The following is a 17,826-nucleotide window of genomic DNA, read 5'->3' as shown; positions in this document are numbered from 1 at the left end:
GGGTATATAATTCTGGGTTGAAAGATTTCCTGTTCATTTTGTTTTAAGGTGTCACTATCTTATCTTCTGACTTTCATAGTTTCTGAGTAGAAGTCTACCATAGTTCCTATGTTCCCCTTAATTTTTTTTTTTTTAGACAGGCTGGAGTGCAGTGGCACGATCTTGGCTCACTGCAACCTCTGCCTCCCAGGCTCAGGCACTTCTCCCACCTCAGCCTCCTGAGTAGCTGGGACTACAGGTGTGTACCACCACACCCAGTTAATGTTTGTATTTTTGGTAGCGATGGTGTTTTGCCATGTTTCCCAGGCTGATCTTGAGAACCTGAGCTCAACCTATCCACCTGCCTTGGCCTCCCAAAGTGCTGTGGCTATAGGCGTAAGCCACTGTGCCTGGCCAACCTTAATGTATTTTTTATTTTCCTTGTGCTGCCTTAACATTTTTTCTTTACCTTTGGTGCTCTGAAAGGGAGCTTTCTCCAGTTTTGTGCCTCACTCCTAACCTTTCCCTTGAGCACTTGGGCAGGCCCATTATTCCAGACTGACAGGCTAGCCCCACTTGGCCTTTAAGACTTTACTAAAATGTTAGCTGATTTCTTTTTACCCACTTGTATAGAATCACTGCTTCCCCGTATGCTCTGCTACAGGTGAAATACTTTGAGTTTCTCTATCTGTCCCTCTTTGGATTTCTCTTTACTTTGTTGCTTTGGAACTTTAGATCTCCAGTGGGCTCAAGAAAGTTTATGATCATTGTTAGGGAGTGAGTAACAGTCTTCAGTGGCTTTCCACATTCTACACAGAAATGGGAATGCTCCTCCCTACTTTCCAATAGCACTCTTATCTTATGGATCCTCTGTGATCTCTCTAAGGATATTCAATAAAGGTTTATTTTTAAAACTTTTTGGTTTAAATCTTCCTCACTTTAAATTTTCCTTGTTTTTTTTTTCAAATTTCCTTTTTTATTTGTTTTTGTATCTATTTATTGTGGTCTTCAAATATCTAGTGCATCTTAGTTATCCTTTGATGTTTAAGAATAAGCTCCTGACAAGCTGGGTAAAATCTCTGGGTGCCATGATGGAGCTTGTCAGCTTGTGAGCCTTCCTGTATGGTGTTCAGGTGGAAACCACAGTGTTTTGTTTCTACACCCCCAAATAACATAACTAGGACTCTTGGGTCAGTTTCCACAGGCAAGGCTCCTCCATTCCTCTGACTGGTGTGTATGGTGAGAATGGAGGACTTGGGAGGGTGCTGCTAGCTCTCTGAGATCCTGGCCGTGGGAGTGGGTAGAGAGGTCATTGATCTGTGAGTGGGTTTCATTAGTGCCTAAGATTTCCACATCTGTAACTTCTCTGTTTCAATCTATCTAGAGATTAAAACCTCCAGCCTTTTGCCTTGATGCGTGGGGGATAGTTCCCCAGTTGTGTTGGGAAAGGTAGATGACTTCGTGGGGTCTATCAAGACTTTAAGACCAGCGTCTGTGTTTAGCCCCACACTGCTGCCATTAGAAATATTTGGTGCCTGCAATTCCCAAGCTTTCCTGGATTCTGTAACATAAACTAGCTACTTCTTACATTAACAGATTTATGTGTTCTTCTTTAACAGATTTATGTTTTAGCTTTGTAAAGTTTTGTTAAGTCAGTTTTCATTTGTTGGTTTCCTTTTTACACTTCCAGGGATTTTTGTTGACATTTCTCATTTGCATTTGGCTTTTTACCTGTTTGCATTGTGGCTTGATGTCCTCATATTAGTTTTGTTTTTATTTTTTTTTGCATAAATAACATTATATTCATACTATTTTATACTTGCAGAGTTTTCTCACTTAGTGCCCCTTGGTTTCTCCTTCCACCCAGGTTAATTACTCCCACTGAGCAAATGGTAACTGATGCTAATCCCTTAATATGAGTCACCTTGAGCTAACTAGTATATCAAACCGCTCCAAAATTTTAGTACTTTTAGCACACTTAAGATTTTGTTTCTTGCTCCTGTCATAGTATAATCATGGCTGATAGGGGCTAGTTCTGTTCCATGCAATTATTCTGGGACTAGGGCTTCTCCAATTTCTTGGTAATCTTTCCATTTCAGCCTGAGAATAGAAAGAAGCTGATGGTTGTACATGGGAGGGCCAAACTTGGAGGTAGCTTATTACATCATTTTTACCCACATGGGTTGGCCTGAATTCAGTCACAGGACTACATGTAGCTACATAGGAGTCTAGGAAATGCAGTTCAGCCTTCTCACCAAGAGGAAAAGCCATCATCTTATACTGTACATATTTTGTGGATTCTCATGATTGCATATCCACGTGCACATACATGCTCATATTCATGTGTTCATAAGCCCATGTTCTTTTTTGTCATTGTGCTGTAAAAATTGGATTATATTAGGTACATACTTTACATCATTTTTAACTTTGCTCAACTATGTCTCATGGCAAATTCCTTCCAACTCATTTGTATAGTTCAAATTCTTCCTTTATAATAACTACATAATATTTCATAATGTGTTATATCAAAATTAACTCAGCATTTTTGTATTAAACATTCATTTAAAAATGCCTTTATTGATACTTTGTTGGCGTTTAGAAGGGAACACAGCTAAAACTATGTGTTTATTTCTGCATTTTTAAACTGGAAATTGAGCATTCAAACCTGTTGGCTGAATGAACATTTATTATTAGGGAATAAAGCTATAATAATTGGTATTTTGGGAGGTAATGAAATGTACTTTGTAGAAATAACACAGTTGGTTTCTTCAGATTCTCTAGAATCACCAATTGGCTGGACCTGCTTAGTAGATATTCTAGATGTTTCATGAACACATAGAAATATTTAGCTTAGCAAATTAATATTTTGATACCCAATGACCACTTTACCTCATAATTTCCTTGCAAAGCTTAAATTACAATAGAAAAATTTACAGTCCAAAGAAATCCTTCCTTTAGTTGCAACCTTAGCCATTAACTTTTTTTTAGCCAAACAAAAGATTACTGTATTTTAAATGGCACTGTGCTAGTTCCTATAGATAGATTCTGTTGGCATAAGGAAGGTAAGAGTTCAGAGGGTAATATAAATTATTAATTAATGAATCGAACAGATATGAATTGAGTGCCTACCAAATGTGAGGCACAGCTAGGAGCTGAGGATGTATGAAGAACAATAAAGATACAACATGTGAGGATTGTTAGGTCTGTAATAGAATATCACTCAGTGGAATATGATATGGTTAGTGAAACTAAGGGAAAAACAACCCTAGCTTTTTATTTTAAAATGTTAAGTATTGAGAGACAGAGAGAAATAGAACTCATTACTCTGTCTCAAATGCCTGCCAAAACATTGGGTTAGATTAGATCCCGCATGAGCCATGGTATTGAAGACAGTTCTGCTGGGCACTCAGCCAGTGCAACACAGGTTGTTTTCTGGTGATCTTGCTAGACACAAAAGAGAGTTTATTTCTTTACATAGTGTATTCTGGATATAGTACAGCTCAGCCATACTTTAAGCAAAACAATCAATTATAAAATGAGCTCTTTGACAAGCTCCTGAGGTGCTGATATTCCATACTGTAGATCAAAGAATTCTCCCTATGCTTTAGAAACTAATTAATGATCAAGTAAAAAAATCTGACGTCCTGCTGTAAATGTTAGAGAGTGTAATGTTCTTTTGCCAGAAAGATATTTTGACTTTGTTATGAGCTGAATATGAATGTAAGGCTTGTAATATCTAAGGCACCGTAAATGTGAGGTCATTTTCAACATGTGTTTTGAAACAATAAAGGGTGAACCTGAATTAGGCTTGGCCGCGATTGAAGCATCTGATTTTCTTCAAATCTTGTATTTCTGAGTCATGTACTGAACAGCATGCCACTATCTCATACAAGACAATTAGTGACCACTTGGTCCTATGATTGTTTCCATAAAGAGCCCTTCTGTATGTGCAGAACCTACCAGCAGAATGGCAGCTTTCAGATAGTGGTAACTTTCCTCAATCTCTGTCATTGGATGCCCGGGTATTTAGATGACTCCCTTCCCTGCCTTGTGAGAGATACCTGAAACAAATGAATAAGTGGCCTCTGAGGGGCTTTCTTAGATAATTCAAGTTCTTAAAATGATAGTGAAAGCCAGCCAGGGCTGCACTGGTACTAGTCACATAATCCTAATTATTCTATTGATGCTTTCTCTTAGACTTCAGGCCCAGCAGCCTAGAGCACTCAGTAAACCTCAAAGTAGCTCTTTAGAAGTTTTGATTTCTACAAATTGCAAGTCAGGAGACACAGGCTCTAGCTTTGACTTCGTTGTTAGTTGCCTTGCCTTGTATGAGTCACTTAAAATGCCAGGTCTCACTTTCCTCATCAGTAAAATTGAGTATGATGAAGTGTCCATCCAGCATGTGTGTTCATGCTGAACATTCTGTCTATTGTGATAGACCTTTGGCAGATCCCTTTTATTGCTGGTTATTAAATAGGACTATTGGCCATTACTTAAAACCTGCTTGTCATAGAGCAACGATTTTGTTTCCTGAATCGGCCACCAGTATAATTGTGGTTGTTCTGCTTCTCTAGGTCCTAAGGGACAGGTCACCCAGACTAGTCAGGAACTTAAGGACTTGTGCTATTGATTCATGAGCTCAATTCTCCAGAAAGAATGTTCCAGTGGAAAAAATAGGTTGCTGCTTAGGCTGTTGTTCCTAGAGGAAAAATAATCGAGGGTTCCTTTTAAAAAAATTCTGAAACCAGTATTACACCTTCTTACATGGCCTTCTAATATGGAACAAAAAACTGAGGAGCATTACATTTGCATTGTATAGATGCCACAGATCAGATGGCTTTTTCTTGGCATCATCTAGTTTACAGTGCTGTTGGAACATTAGCCAGTACTGATACACCAGCACCATTTTGTTCAAGTGGTACCTCTGATGCTCCCAGTACCAGCAGGCAAAAAACTTTGTATCAGAGTTTCATTCAGAATTTTGGGGCTAGACTGGTATCATTTTGGCTTATATCTCTATCATTCTTGGCCACCACAATGCAAAATGCAAATGTTTCAGGAAATATATTTATTCATTCAACAAATGTTTACCAAATACTTACTGAATACCAGCTGTATGTTGTGAGGAAATAGCAGTGAAGTGAACATATTCCTATCATAAGGCAGCCTATGTTCTAATGGAGCAAGAGAAACAAAAAATATTCACAACACGCACTGTGTTAGGTGTCAATAAGTGCTGTGGAGAAGAATAAGGCAAGTAATGGGGTTAGGAAGGGCACATACATTTGGGAGGGGGGGTTCCCTATTATATAGAGAGTTCAGGGTGGGACTGAGCGAGAAGGTGACAGTTGAGATAAGGTGGCAAGTCTGGAGGATATCTACAGATAACTCTCCAGGTAAAGGAAGAACAAGTACAAGAACTTGAAGAGGGAGGATGTCTGCAGTGTTCTAGTTATAGCAGGAGTGTAGTGAATGGGAGACGAGGTCAGAGCAGTACTGGGGCCAAGTTCTGTAGGGCCCTGTAGGTCATGGTAAGCACTTGCTTTTCCCCTGTGTAATCGAGGAAGCCATTGGAATGACATGGTAGAGAAGGTTTTAACTTATATTTACCTTCGTTTAACCCTTAAATGTTTCATTTTTTGCTTCCATATTTGCATCCTCCAGAAGGACTTTTTCTTGACCCTGAATGTATTCCACTCCAGGTTCTGGAAATAATCTCCCTAGATCCCAGTTTCTTCTTTTTATTTTTATATTTAAATTTTATTTTAGAATAGAGGTGAGGTCTCGTTATGTTCCTAGGCTGGTTTTGAACTCAGTGGCTCAAGTGATCCTCCCACTGCAGCTTCCTGAGTAGCTGGGACTACAGGTGTATGCCGCCATGCCCAGCTGATCCCAGCTTTTTCACACATTCCTCCTTTGTCCCTCTTGAGGCCACCACTTCCCTGCAGCCTGTAAAGGAGATGGCTTATTTTGCCATATCCCAAGTAGTTCTCCTCTTCTTCTAAAACAGTTCTCAGCTGTTTGGAAAATCCCCTTCTTCCTGAGGGCTCAGGCTATTCTGCTTCACTCCATCTCACCCCTAATTTTGCCACCATCTAGATGATTTTTAATTATTCTTCATCATTAACTGAAGATATTTGTCACCCAGATCTACCGTTTTACCGGAAGAATTGCTGGCAACATGAGGAAATCCAGGGCTGAGTGGCCGACGCCCTAGCTCAGTAGTTGCTTGATCCTAATTTCTGTGACACTTTTTCCATGCTTTGGTTCAGCCACCCATGCCCACAGCCACAGCTTGGACCTCATTCTTTAGGTCCAAGCTGTGGCTGTGGGCATGGGTGGCTGAACCAAAGCATGCAAGTTTTTAACTCAAAATGGCATGGAATGAGGTGGGACATGAATAAATAATTTAAACAGTATAGCCCAGTCTCCAATCCAGCAGTTTACAGTCCCGCCCTCTCGCTGTCGCAGTTCTATGCCTTGGCCTCCAGAGGGAGCTCAGCATCTCAGTCCTGAGGCCTTAAAGGGGCTGCCTTGGATCATGGATGCGCTGGGTTTTCAATCTCAGCAGGACGAAGTGATAAGTATGAGGTTGATGGAGCCACGCGTCGTTGTTCAGAAACCATTTCTTCCACTTTCTAACTGTATAGCACTTGGCAGGCTTCTCAAGGCTGAAGTTCTCACCTAAAAAATGTAGATAAAAGTCTACCTCACAGGGAATAGATGAGGAATAACTGACTTCATGTAAGTGAGTACAGTGCTTACCTATAAATGGAAGCCAGTTAGAAGTGGGTTTTCATTGAGGGGGTAAAGAGGTTAAAGGCTATTCTTGTTTCATGGGGCGGTCTCCTGTATTTCATTCTTGTCTCAAGTAGGAATTTAAATCGTTGAAAAGCTTCTTCCACGGTATTGCTGCACTGCTGTGTGCATGGACCTGGCCCCTCCCACTCCCCGTGCAGCCCTGATTCTTGCTTCCCAAGGTCTGCCAGGACTCAGGGCTGGGGTCGGAAGGAAGAAAGTGGGAGTAGGTGGCTTTTTCAACTCTCCCTGGGCCATATGACTTTCTTCTCTCTTTGGGTTCATTGAACAGGGAATATACAGGTACAATGTTTTCCCTTTTTTGCATGTACATAGCTCATTTCTGAGAGTGGCATAGACGCAATTGCTGCTTAAGAGCTATTTAAAACGGTCACAGCCTCTAATTTTCACCTGTTTATCACAAAAAGGGGAAGAAGGATGGTGACTCTCACAGTAGCATGCCGAGTTTCTTTACCAGGCTGGGACAGGACCAGGTGCTGTCTCTCTCACTCACCTCACATCCAGTCCTTAGTCCCCTACACTCAGGTTTCCTTTCGCTCTATCCAACCATATGTACTGGTCAGGTGCCTGGGTGAAGAAGCCCAGCATGGAAGGGGCCAGGTGTGGGCATGGTTCAAAATCTACACAGAAATGTGGAGATCCAAAATGTAATAAATGGATTTGGATGATTTTAAAAAGTATCAGCTATAAAAGTAAATGCAGAATTTGGTGTGGTATCATGTGCCTGTAGTCCCAGCTACTCAGGAGGCTGAGGTGAGAGAACCGCGTGAGCCCAGGAGTTTGAGGCTGCAGTTCTCTATGACTGTGTCAGAAGAGCCACCGCATTCCAGTCCGGGCAGCCTAGAGAAACCTCATCTCTTGAAAAAGAAAAAGTAAATGCAACTGCAGAAATACTTATTGAAACATAAAATATATAGTATAACTCATAAAGGAAAGGATAGAAAGCAAAGGAAACCTCAAGAGAGCTTAAAAAAATTCAGCTTAAAACATGTTTACAGAAATTAGATTAAAAAACTAGTGATGAAAACAAATGTAAATTAATTTAAAAGTCCATTTAGAAAGTGATTAAAATAGATATATCTGGAACAAAGTAATGTAAAAGTAAAAACGATGGGTAAAATATTATCAGCAAACACAAACAGAAAATAATAGGGTGGGAATATAATTTTTAGTAAAAATAATTTGAGACAAAATACATAAATGTATCCAAAAGGGAAAGGGAAATTTTCTCTATATTAAGAATAAATAGAAAGCACAACTCATGCCAAACATTTTATGTACAGAATGATGTAACATCAAAATATGAAGCAAAGTACTCCATGATCTAGCAGTTTTACTCCTGGATGCATTCCAACATAAATGTATACTTCTTATAAGTAAAAAGAATATACTAGAATGTTCATAGCAGCATTTTTAATAATAGCTCCCAAATGGAAACCACCCAAATAACCACAATCAGTAGAATAGATAGATAAATTGTGAAATACTCACATAATGGAATATTATACAACAATGAATATGAATGTTCTGAAGGCAGTAATCTACCTGACCCTCACATTCAGAATGCTGAGCAAAAGATGTTCCACAAAGGAGCACATGCTGTGTGATTGCATTTATGTAAAGGGAAAAACAGAAGAAAACAAATCTCTGTGGTTGGAAGTTAGGGTAGGGATTTCTCTTTGAGGAAGGTGGTGTGGTGCCTAGAAGGGACGATGATGTGGAGGGGATCCTGGGGCTCTGGAAATGTCCTCGTTTAGATCTGTGTCTGGTTATGCAGGTATGCTAGTTTTTTGAAAAATGTTCAGTCTATCCACTTGATTTGTGTACTTTTCTTTAAATATATTTTTAGTAAAAAGCATAAAAATGAAGGAAAAATGATCAGAAATATGGGAGAATTGTAAAAAAATATTTATTTTAGAGACTTTAACATATTGCTTCAGACTTTCTGCTTAAAGAACAGATTTTTGCATGATATAGCAAGACTGTATTACTGCAAATGGTACCATACTTTAGAATGTATATATACTCTGTTTTTTAAAAATGTTGACTCTATTTTATACTAAAAAGAAATCCTCAAACCTCAAAAGCAGGAATTCTATATGTCACATGACATTCTGAAACTATGATGTGGTAAACTAGATATTAGTATTACTATTTTAAACAAATATGAAAATTACTTGGAGTATCTCAAATAAATATTTAAGGATTAAATAAAGACAACACAGATTACAATTATAATTGGCTTTTAGAAAATAAAAAGTGAGAGGATAACATATTTTTAAAAAATGTGTCCAGCTGTCTAAATCTGAATTTAGTGGCAACAATGGCAGGTTCATTGTCTATTTTGTTTTAAATGAAAATAAATTATGTTTATAATTCAATTTGACAAAACAAATATAAAATAAACTGAAGAGAGGTAGGAGAGAGGAAGTAATAAGAGTAAAAGCAATAAACAATATAATTAAAAAAGAAAAAAGAAGAAAGAAATAGAGCTGATGAATAAATCTAAATTCTTACTGCTTGGAAAGATAAATAAAACTATACAATATAGACCTCTAGCAAATTTAATTAGGAATGAAAGAACACAAACATAAAGAGAAACAACAAGGAAATTTGAAATAGAGTTCTTTATATCATGTTCAATATATCGTTTTAATTGCAATTGTAGGAAATTATAATTACAAAGATTTAATAATGAGACTAAAACTTTAATAGATGTAGAATGATTAAAGAAATTTGAAAGATTTTCAGAGTCTTTTTTTCCAATTCATGTTATGAGGTCAGATGGTTGCTTGTAAGTGTTTTCAAACTTCTAAGGGGCCTGCTGTTGGAGCTTGGGAGTCAGAAACCTGGGTCTCACCTGGCTCTGTCAAGTACTCACATGGCCTTTGAACTTGGCCAACCCACTTAACCTTGTTGAGTGAATGAAAGTACCATTGAGTAAGTGCTTGAATGCAGGCATGTCTTAGCCTTCTCAGAGGTTATGGTTAAGTGAATTAATGTATCTGAAGTTCTTAGCATCAGGCCTGTTTAATGGTGAGCATTCAATTAACATTAGGTGTTATACCATCCAGTGTTTTGTAGTATATGGGAATCAGAGTATCTATGAGTAATCTTTCGCTATTTATATATATATTTTCAGGTTATCCCAATCCAGAAAATTTTTCCTGGACAGAATACCTGGAAGCTACTCAAACCAATGCAGTTCCTGCCAAAGTTTTTAAAATGGTAAGTTCTATGTGGGTACAAACTCTCACCTTTAGACAACGTTTGTATTGAGTCATGCCTTCATTTGGCAGTTGAAAATTATTCTAGTTTTTTCTTTCTAAATTCAAGTAGTAATTTCATAACCAATATGCTTTTCTTTTAATTAAAAATACAAAGTAGGTGACTCATCTGCTATTGTTCCCATATACAAATGTAGATGATGGTTTCCTTCCTTGAAAAATGGCAAATCAGAGGTACAACTGAAAGCACCTCATCAACTGCTGATGATCCATTCCTTACATTTCTGGTTCTATTAGTCTGCTGAGTGAGAACTCTGAATTTTCACAGTATCACTCTCTCAGGGACTGTTTGACTGTCCATGATGCCATAACAAAATTGTTGAAATGCATAGCCTTTGTGTGGATAATTTTATATATTTTGAGGTAAACCTTTCTTTTAGCATTTGTTAGAATACTAATTTTTAAAGTTCAAATTTGTACTTATATATTTATTCCAGGATTGAACTAAGTATAAATTAATTTCTAAAATAAAGTACCTAGGTAGTAGAGTTAAAGATATTTATATCCTAAACCTAAACCAGGGGTTTTCAAACTCTATTCCCTTTCAGTTCTCTGTGTGTTTCATGTTCCCCAACTTGTCTTTAATCAGAATTTTATATATTGGGCTTCTACATATAATTTCATTTACTGAAAATTGTCTAGAGATCAAGAGGGGCTTGAAACAAAATGATATTTCATTTTTTGAAAAAACTGATTATAATTGACAGAATTTGGGGGGAAATGTCCATATAATAAAATCAGGAAAGTGGAAGTGTTGGAGTACCAGGAAGAGTTTAAAAAGAGCAAAGATTCAGCAAGCAAAAATGCTTATTGTACTTGACTTTTCCAAGAGGAAAATGACAAGAAAATAAAATTCTGGAAAGTAGCTAAGAAGGCAACTTCCAAGCTCTGTCCTGGGTTATTGTGGATTCAGCTCAGGGATGTATCTTAGGCATGTACAATGCTAAACTCTTCTACCTCTGTTGTTCAGGACAGTGACGTTAGGGAGAACAGAAAGATTCTCAGGGATGAAAGACCTGATTATAGTCAGTATACTCCATTTAGTAGATGTCATAATGCATCTTACAAAGAAAATGTGTTTCTACAAAAGCTGGAGAGAAACACACCAGATATTGCAGAAAGATTTGACTGTTTATTACTGACATATTAGTTGGGTTTTATTTTCCTTTTGCCATTTCTAAACTTGAAAAATTCAAAACACTTTTGTTTCCAATAAAACCAGTTGAACACTTTTATGTGTAATAGCTTTCAAAGTGAAACTTTTTGCCAACCTGTAGAAACTGTCAGAGTTGCTTTTGACTTTGATTTTTGAGAGTTGGATTTCCTTAGTTTCCGTGATTTGGTTAAGTCCAGTGTCTTTTTTCCTACTCCGTGATTATGACTCCCTGTGTGTCTGTGGTTATAGACTCTTGGTTCCTAGCAAGATCACCTCAGGTGATCTGCCCACCTCGGCCTCCCAATGTGCTGGGATTACAGGCGTGAGCCTATGGTCTCTTTCTTTCAAGTGAAAGAAACCATAACACAGATCACCTGTCTCTTGTTACAGATGAAATGATAAAAGCATAGTTTATGGCTTTAAAGTACATCATAGTATGATTTTAAAACAGTTTAACAGCTGAAATTATACAGCTTTTATCTAAGCATACTTTAGATTTATAAAGGATAGTGTTTATCCTTTCTGAGTTTTTATTAAATAATTTTGCCTTCTGTGCCATACACTTTGAAACTGGGCAATGAGAATAGTCAATAGTTTCTGAAATTATAAGGTCAATATCAGAAAGAAGGAAAAAAACTAAACTAATATAGGAACTGTAATAAGATGCTTTTTGAACTTTAGTGTAATCATTAACAAATTTATGATATAATCTTTTTAGCTATCTTTAAAATGGCCAAAAAATTATTTTTTCTCTCACAGGTTTTTGTGAATCGGATGAAATAATATGCATACAGTCCTATGTGCTCTTAAAACTAAGTTCTGACTGGGCATGATGGCTCACGCCTGTAATCCCAGCACTTTGGGATGCCAAGGTTGGCAGATCACCTGAGGTCAGGGGTTCAAGACCAGCTGGGCCAACATAGTGAAACCCTGTCTCTACTAATAACACAAAATTAGCCAGGCATGGTGGTGCATGCCTGTAATCCCAGCTACTTGGGAGGCTGAGGCAGGAGAATTGCTTGAACCCGGAAGGCGGAGGTTGCAGTGAGCTGAGATCGTACCATTGCACTCCAGCCTGGGCAACAAGAGTGAAACTCTGTCTCAAAAAACAAACAAACAAAAACAAAAACAAAAAAACAAAACAAAACAAAACACTAAATTCCAGTTGTATTAAAGATATGCATATTGAAACTAAAACAATAATATTTTAGAAAAAATTAGTAGGATATCTGAATTACTGAATTTTGCATGATTTGTTGTACTTATAACATTTGCAGAGGTTGCCTCATGGTTTTCTGCCAAATATGAAACTTGAAGTTGTGGATAAACGGAACCCCAGGTTAATTCGTGTTGCTACGATTGTAGATGTTGATGACCAAAGAGTAAAGGTACATATTTTAAATTATTATGTTATTATATCAATATTTTTCCTACATTACTTTTGTTTCCTCTACCCTCCCATTCTCTGAACCTTTCTTGTTTTTTAATTCATTTGCACAATAATTTTCTGGGGGGAAAAACATTCTGGATTTGACCTTGAAGATTGACCCTGGCTAAGATGGGACTAGAGGATCCCTAAAAAAGGAGAGTGTATAACTCACACCTTAAACTGGCTACAGAGGCTCTGATATTTTTGGTGCAGCAGAAGAATAAAACTCCTCCTGGCTTAATTTCTAGTCACATGTCTTTGGATGGAGTGATTCCCAGCTTATGTGTATGTGCAGGGGGAAATCTGTAGATGAGACATGACTGACTTTGAGAGATATTCTAATACTTTTCTGTTTGGATTTGCTGTTTTGACTTTTACTGTCAGTTTGTTTTTTAAAGCTTCTTTTTAGTGGGATTGTTCTATTTTTCTTGAAATCGTTGTTATTAAACAGCTTACCAAGAACAATTAAATCTTTGTTTCCTGCTTTTCTTTGTCAAATAAAAAAATTAAAAACACTTTATTCACTGTAGTTAAAAACAAAAGGTTAGATTTCAAATTAAGGATTTGATTAAAAGATTTCTATACTGTCCTTTATTTTTCTCAGAGAGCTCAAACCATCTGTGGAATTTATTAAATTTTCTACAACATATTAGAGTTCAAAAATTATTTTCCATGCAAGTATAGTTTCTTTTCATAATAATGAAGATCAAAGTCAACTAATTTTAATAGGCACTATCTTAAAAGATAGATTTAGATTTGATATAATTTAAAAGAAATCTTATTTGTTGTATCCCTAATTTGAAAATAATATCTGATTCAATTTATAGAGAATAATCAGTACATACATTTTAGTAAAATTTAGAGATGAGTGTCTGGCTTGGCAATAGATTATCAAAAGAATGTACACTGGCAGTGTCCTTTATTCTTCTGATGAATGAAAACAAAAACTATGTTAAATAATATTTGGGAATAACATAGGTATTTTACCATATACCTTCTTATTAATGTTTTAAGTTTAATTTTAAACATATTGCTTTAATTCTTATTTATTTCTGGCATTTTACTGTTTACTCTTCTGGCATTTTCAATGGAAATGACTTTTGCATATCATAATTGCTTTGTTAATTCATTGACATTTTATTATTAACTTTCATTTTAACAGTAGGCCAGGCACAGTGGTTCATGCCTGTAATTCCAGCATTTTGGGAGGCCAAGGTGGGCGGATCATCTGAGGTCAGGAGTTTGAGACCAGCCTGGCCAACATGGTGAAACTCTGTCTCTACTAAAAATACAAAAATTAGCTGGGTGTGGTGGCACATACCTGTGATCCCAGCTACTTGGGAGGCTGAGGCAGGAGAATCGCTTGAGCCCGGGGAAGCAGAGGTTGCAGTGAGCCAGATCACGCCACTGCACTCCAGCCTGGGCAACAGAGCTGGACTCCATCTCAAAAAAAAAAAAAGTATTTCATTTCTAAGATAAGCTCAATCTTAATAGCACATCAAATCTGACTTAGATTTTTAGTTGACAGACTATTTTCTTATTATTCATAAGATATTTACAGTAGCATCGACTGATCATTTGTTGCCAGTTTATGAGCAAACAATTGAAGTTTTTCTGCTCTCAGCTTTGCCCAGTACATTCCTCTATTCTTCAATTAATGTGTTGATCATATTGTTCATATTGTTCTGTTATTCTCTAATTTTCTTTTTAAAGTCAGTATTTTTCAAAGGAAATCTTTATCCCAGCACATAATAGATGCTTACTGTATGTGTGAGTGAATTAAGGAGGGTGTGGAGGAGTGAATGGCACTGAATGTACTTTGGCACTCTGACTGTTATCTGAATATGTAGAAATGATTGTGTTGGTCAACAGGCACTCTTCTCTTATTTTCAAATATTTTCATAATTACTCTTCTCTTGGACATCTGGAGTAATAATTATTGGAAAATGCCCTCGGACAAGACTGATCTGGGTTCAAATTCCAGCACTGACTTGACTGTGTGGTAACTTGGTGAAGTTACTCAACATATTTGAACTTTGCTTATCTGTAAAGTGATGGCATCAACAATACCTGCCTCACAGGCTTGTGAAAATTCAATGAGGTCATGTATGGAAAATTCCTGAAACTCTACCTGGCTCTTTATATTATAGGTACTTCAGCAGTAGCTGCTGCTGTAATTAGTTGATACAAGTACCCTGTGCTGCCCTCACTGGGTGTATTTATTTTCTGTATTAATGAAGGGACCTCACGGAAGCAATTGTCATCAGTAGATGGACAAAGAACAAGCCTACACTCCTTGGTTCAAAAAGCAGGAAGTTTGATTGGAATTACGTGGGGGATGGTAACAGGAACAGATGTTACTGTGCTGCATGCCTGTGTTTGATTGTGAGAGCAGAGTCAGCCTATTCTAACAACGAGAACTACATTTTCAACAATGCCTATGGTGGTGATGGCACTTAGTCTTTGTCACACACTGTTCTAAGGGCTTTACATGCGTTATTGTGTCCTCCTGCAACCATGTGAAATAAGGTACTGTTGTTATACCCACTATGTAGATGAAGAAACTGAAACCACAGAGGTTAAGTAATTGGTCCAAGGTAACAAGATAGTATATATGGGAACAGGGTTTTAAACCCCAGCTTCCAAACAAATGTTTTCAACTCTAGAGCTTATAGCATTCCTACTCTTCCTACTCTGTGTTCTAATTTTTATCCTAAATAACTCACTTCCTAGTGGGAGAGCAGATGTGTAGGATGAGGAGTTGTGACTGCCCATGACCCCACTCACTTTGTTGCTTGTGTCCAAGCCCACGTTGTCTGTCCTACCTGGAGGGTCCTGTGTGGTACTGGCAGTTCTTGACAGAGCACAGCAGATCCATTAAAGACGACTTCATTTCCTTCTGCCACTCCCCAAATATGTAGTTGGCCTTATGTATTTTATTAGTTCTATTTTTATTATACCTTTTTTGAGATACAATTCACATACCTTAAAATTCAATAGTCTTGAGTATATTCACAAAGTTGTGCAACCATCACCACTAAATTTAAACATTTTCATCACCCTAGAAAGCAACCTTGTACTCATTAGCAGCCACTCCTCTTTCTATGCTCCTTCTACCCAACCAAGCCCCTGGTAGTCACTAATCTACTTTCCATAGTGTCTATGGATTTGTCTAGTCTGGGCAATTAATATAAACAGAATCCTATAATATGTGATCTTTTGATTGGCTTCTTTCACCTGGCATAATGTTTTCAAGGTTCATCCACACTGTAGTAAGTATCAGTACTTCATTCCTTTTTATTTCTGAATAATACCCATTGTATGGATATACCACATTTTATTTATCTCCTTATCAGTTGATGGACATTTGGGTTGTTTATTTTGGGCTATTTTGATTACTGCTGGGATAAATATTTACATATGTTTTTGTGTGGACGTATGTTTTCATTTCTTTTGGATATATACCTATGAGTGGAATTGCTGGGTCATATGATAACTCTATATTTAAGATTTTGAGGAAAAGCCAAATGTTTTCTGAAGTGGCTGCACATTTTACTTTCCCATTAGTGGTATATGAGGACTCCAATTTCTCCACATCTTCACTGTTATTGTCTGGTTTTTGTTTTGTTTTGTTTTGGCTTTTTTTTTTTTTTTTGCCAGTTTAGTGGGCCTTATGGGCTTTGGGTCTAAATAAATCAGGATTATCATTATTTATATGTGCTTACTAATAATATCCCGGCTAAGAGAATTGGGATGAAATACCTTGCCCAGTGTTTGTGACAGTAGAAGTAGTAACAGTAGTGGATGTAGTGGTGCAAGTGTCTGAAGTAATAGAAGTAGTAATAATAGAGTGGACACTTAGCAGGTATGTTATATATCACATTTTTGGCTTCACATCAACTCTTTTAGGTAGATGTTATTTTTGCTGTGCAGTTGGGATGGAGAACTTAAGTAATTTGATGAAGATTTCAAAGATATCCATGTTTCTAATCAGAAGCCAGTATTCTCTATGTTTTAGCAATTTCCCTGTAGCTGTGATAAGCCATTGGAATTGGAGATCATACATGGTCAGTGCTGGGGGATAGGACCATGAACAGCCTCATCCAAGATCCTCTACTTGCTCACCCTCATAAATCCACTTACACTAGTCAGGTCAGATTTTCTAATTTTCATACTGAAAATATTCATTTGGTGGTATGTGGTTCATTGGCAGTTGAGTGGTGAAGTTTTTCATGCCATGGCAGGGTTTTAAGATGCTAGGTTTATTAATTATGATGGTTGCTCTCTAATAAATATTTATGATGTACTCAGTGTATCTTGCCCAATTTATAGCCAGCTATTATGTTTAATAATTATTCTTTTGTTTGGTTGTACAATGTGTGCTGTTATATCTGAAAGCCCATTACTGTTGCCTTATCAGAAAATGCACATTAAATTACAGTAGATGGATGGATGCTTTTAGGAAGTTTAGCCATTATTTGTGGGAAAAAGTATTCTACAAATAAATATAAAGGAAGGACTTAAAACAGAGTAATATTTGATAAATATTTGCCCTGTGGGAACTGCAGCTAAGCTGTGAAATGAATTATAAATGAATTTCAAATAGATGCTTTAAGAAGTTCTACTGAATCATTAATAAACTGAGTCTCTTCAACAAGTCTTTTCCTCCTTAATGCATTAACTGGACATATTTGTGGTGTTTCACAATGAAATTAGAGCATCATAAGCAAGAGAAATTGTTATGGCTGTCTAGTTATATGACTAGAAACTATTTTGGATTTTATGTCAGACCAATAAGTTCAAAAGCTCTTGTTTGAGAAAAACCTGCAGAAGTATTAATGTAAAGCAAAAGTCCAGATACGAGTTAGTGATGTTCACTTTACTAAGGGTTGCCTGTGCTTCCAGAAAGCCACCTGACCTCTATCTAACTGGCATGCTTTATTTATTTATTTATTTATTTATTTATTTATTTATTTATTTATTTAGACAGGGTCTCGTTCTGTCCCCTAAGCTGAAGTGCAGTGGCACAATCATGGCCTGCTGCAGCCTTGACCTCCATGGGCTCACACAATTCTCACACCTCAGCCTCCCAAGTAGCTGAGATTACAGTGTGTGCCACCACACCTAGCTAATTTTTGTATTTTTTTTTCTTTGCT

The 17,826-nt window shown here is 37.1% G+C and overlaps 1 protein-coding gene across 3 annotated transcripts in view; it reads left to right on the top strand.

The window, feature by feature from the left end:
- Positions 1-17,826, top strand: part of L3MBTL4 (L3MBTL histone methyl-lysine binding protein 4) — a 481,074-nt gene that overhangs the window by 195,660 nt on the left and 267,588 nt on the right. For all 3 annotated transcript variants that reach the window (XM_030810728.1, XM_012506197.2, XM_030810729.1), the window contains exons 11-12: positions 9,941-10,026; positions 12,519-12,629. In XM_030810728.1, the coding sequence (XP_030666588.1) occupies positions 9,941-10,026; positions 12,519-12,629 (197 nt within the window). The remainder of the gene's footprint in view (positions 1-9,940; positions 10,027-12,518; positions 12,630-17,826) is intronic.

The sequence above is a fragment of the Nomascus leucogenys genome, chromosome 4 (genome assembly GCF_006542625.1).
Source record: "Nomascus leucogenys isolate Asia chromosome 4, Asia_NLE_v1, whole genome shotgun sequence".
Classification (NCBI taxonomy): Eukaryota; Metazoa; Chordata; class Mammalia; order Primates; family Hylobatidae; genus Nomascus; species Nomascus leucogenys.
The sequence above is the reverse complement of the archived record's forward strand: the minus strand, read 5'-3'. Positions and strand labels throughout refer to the sequence as shown.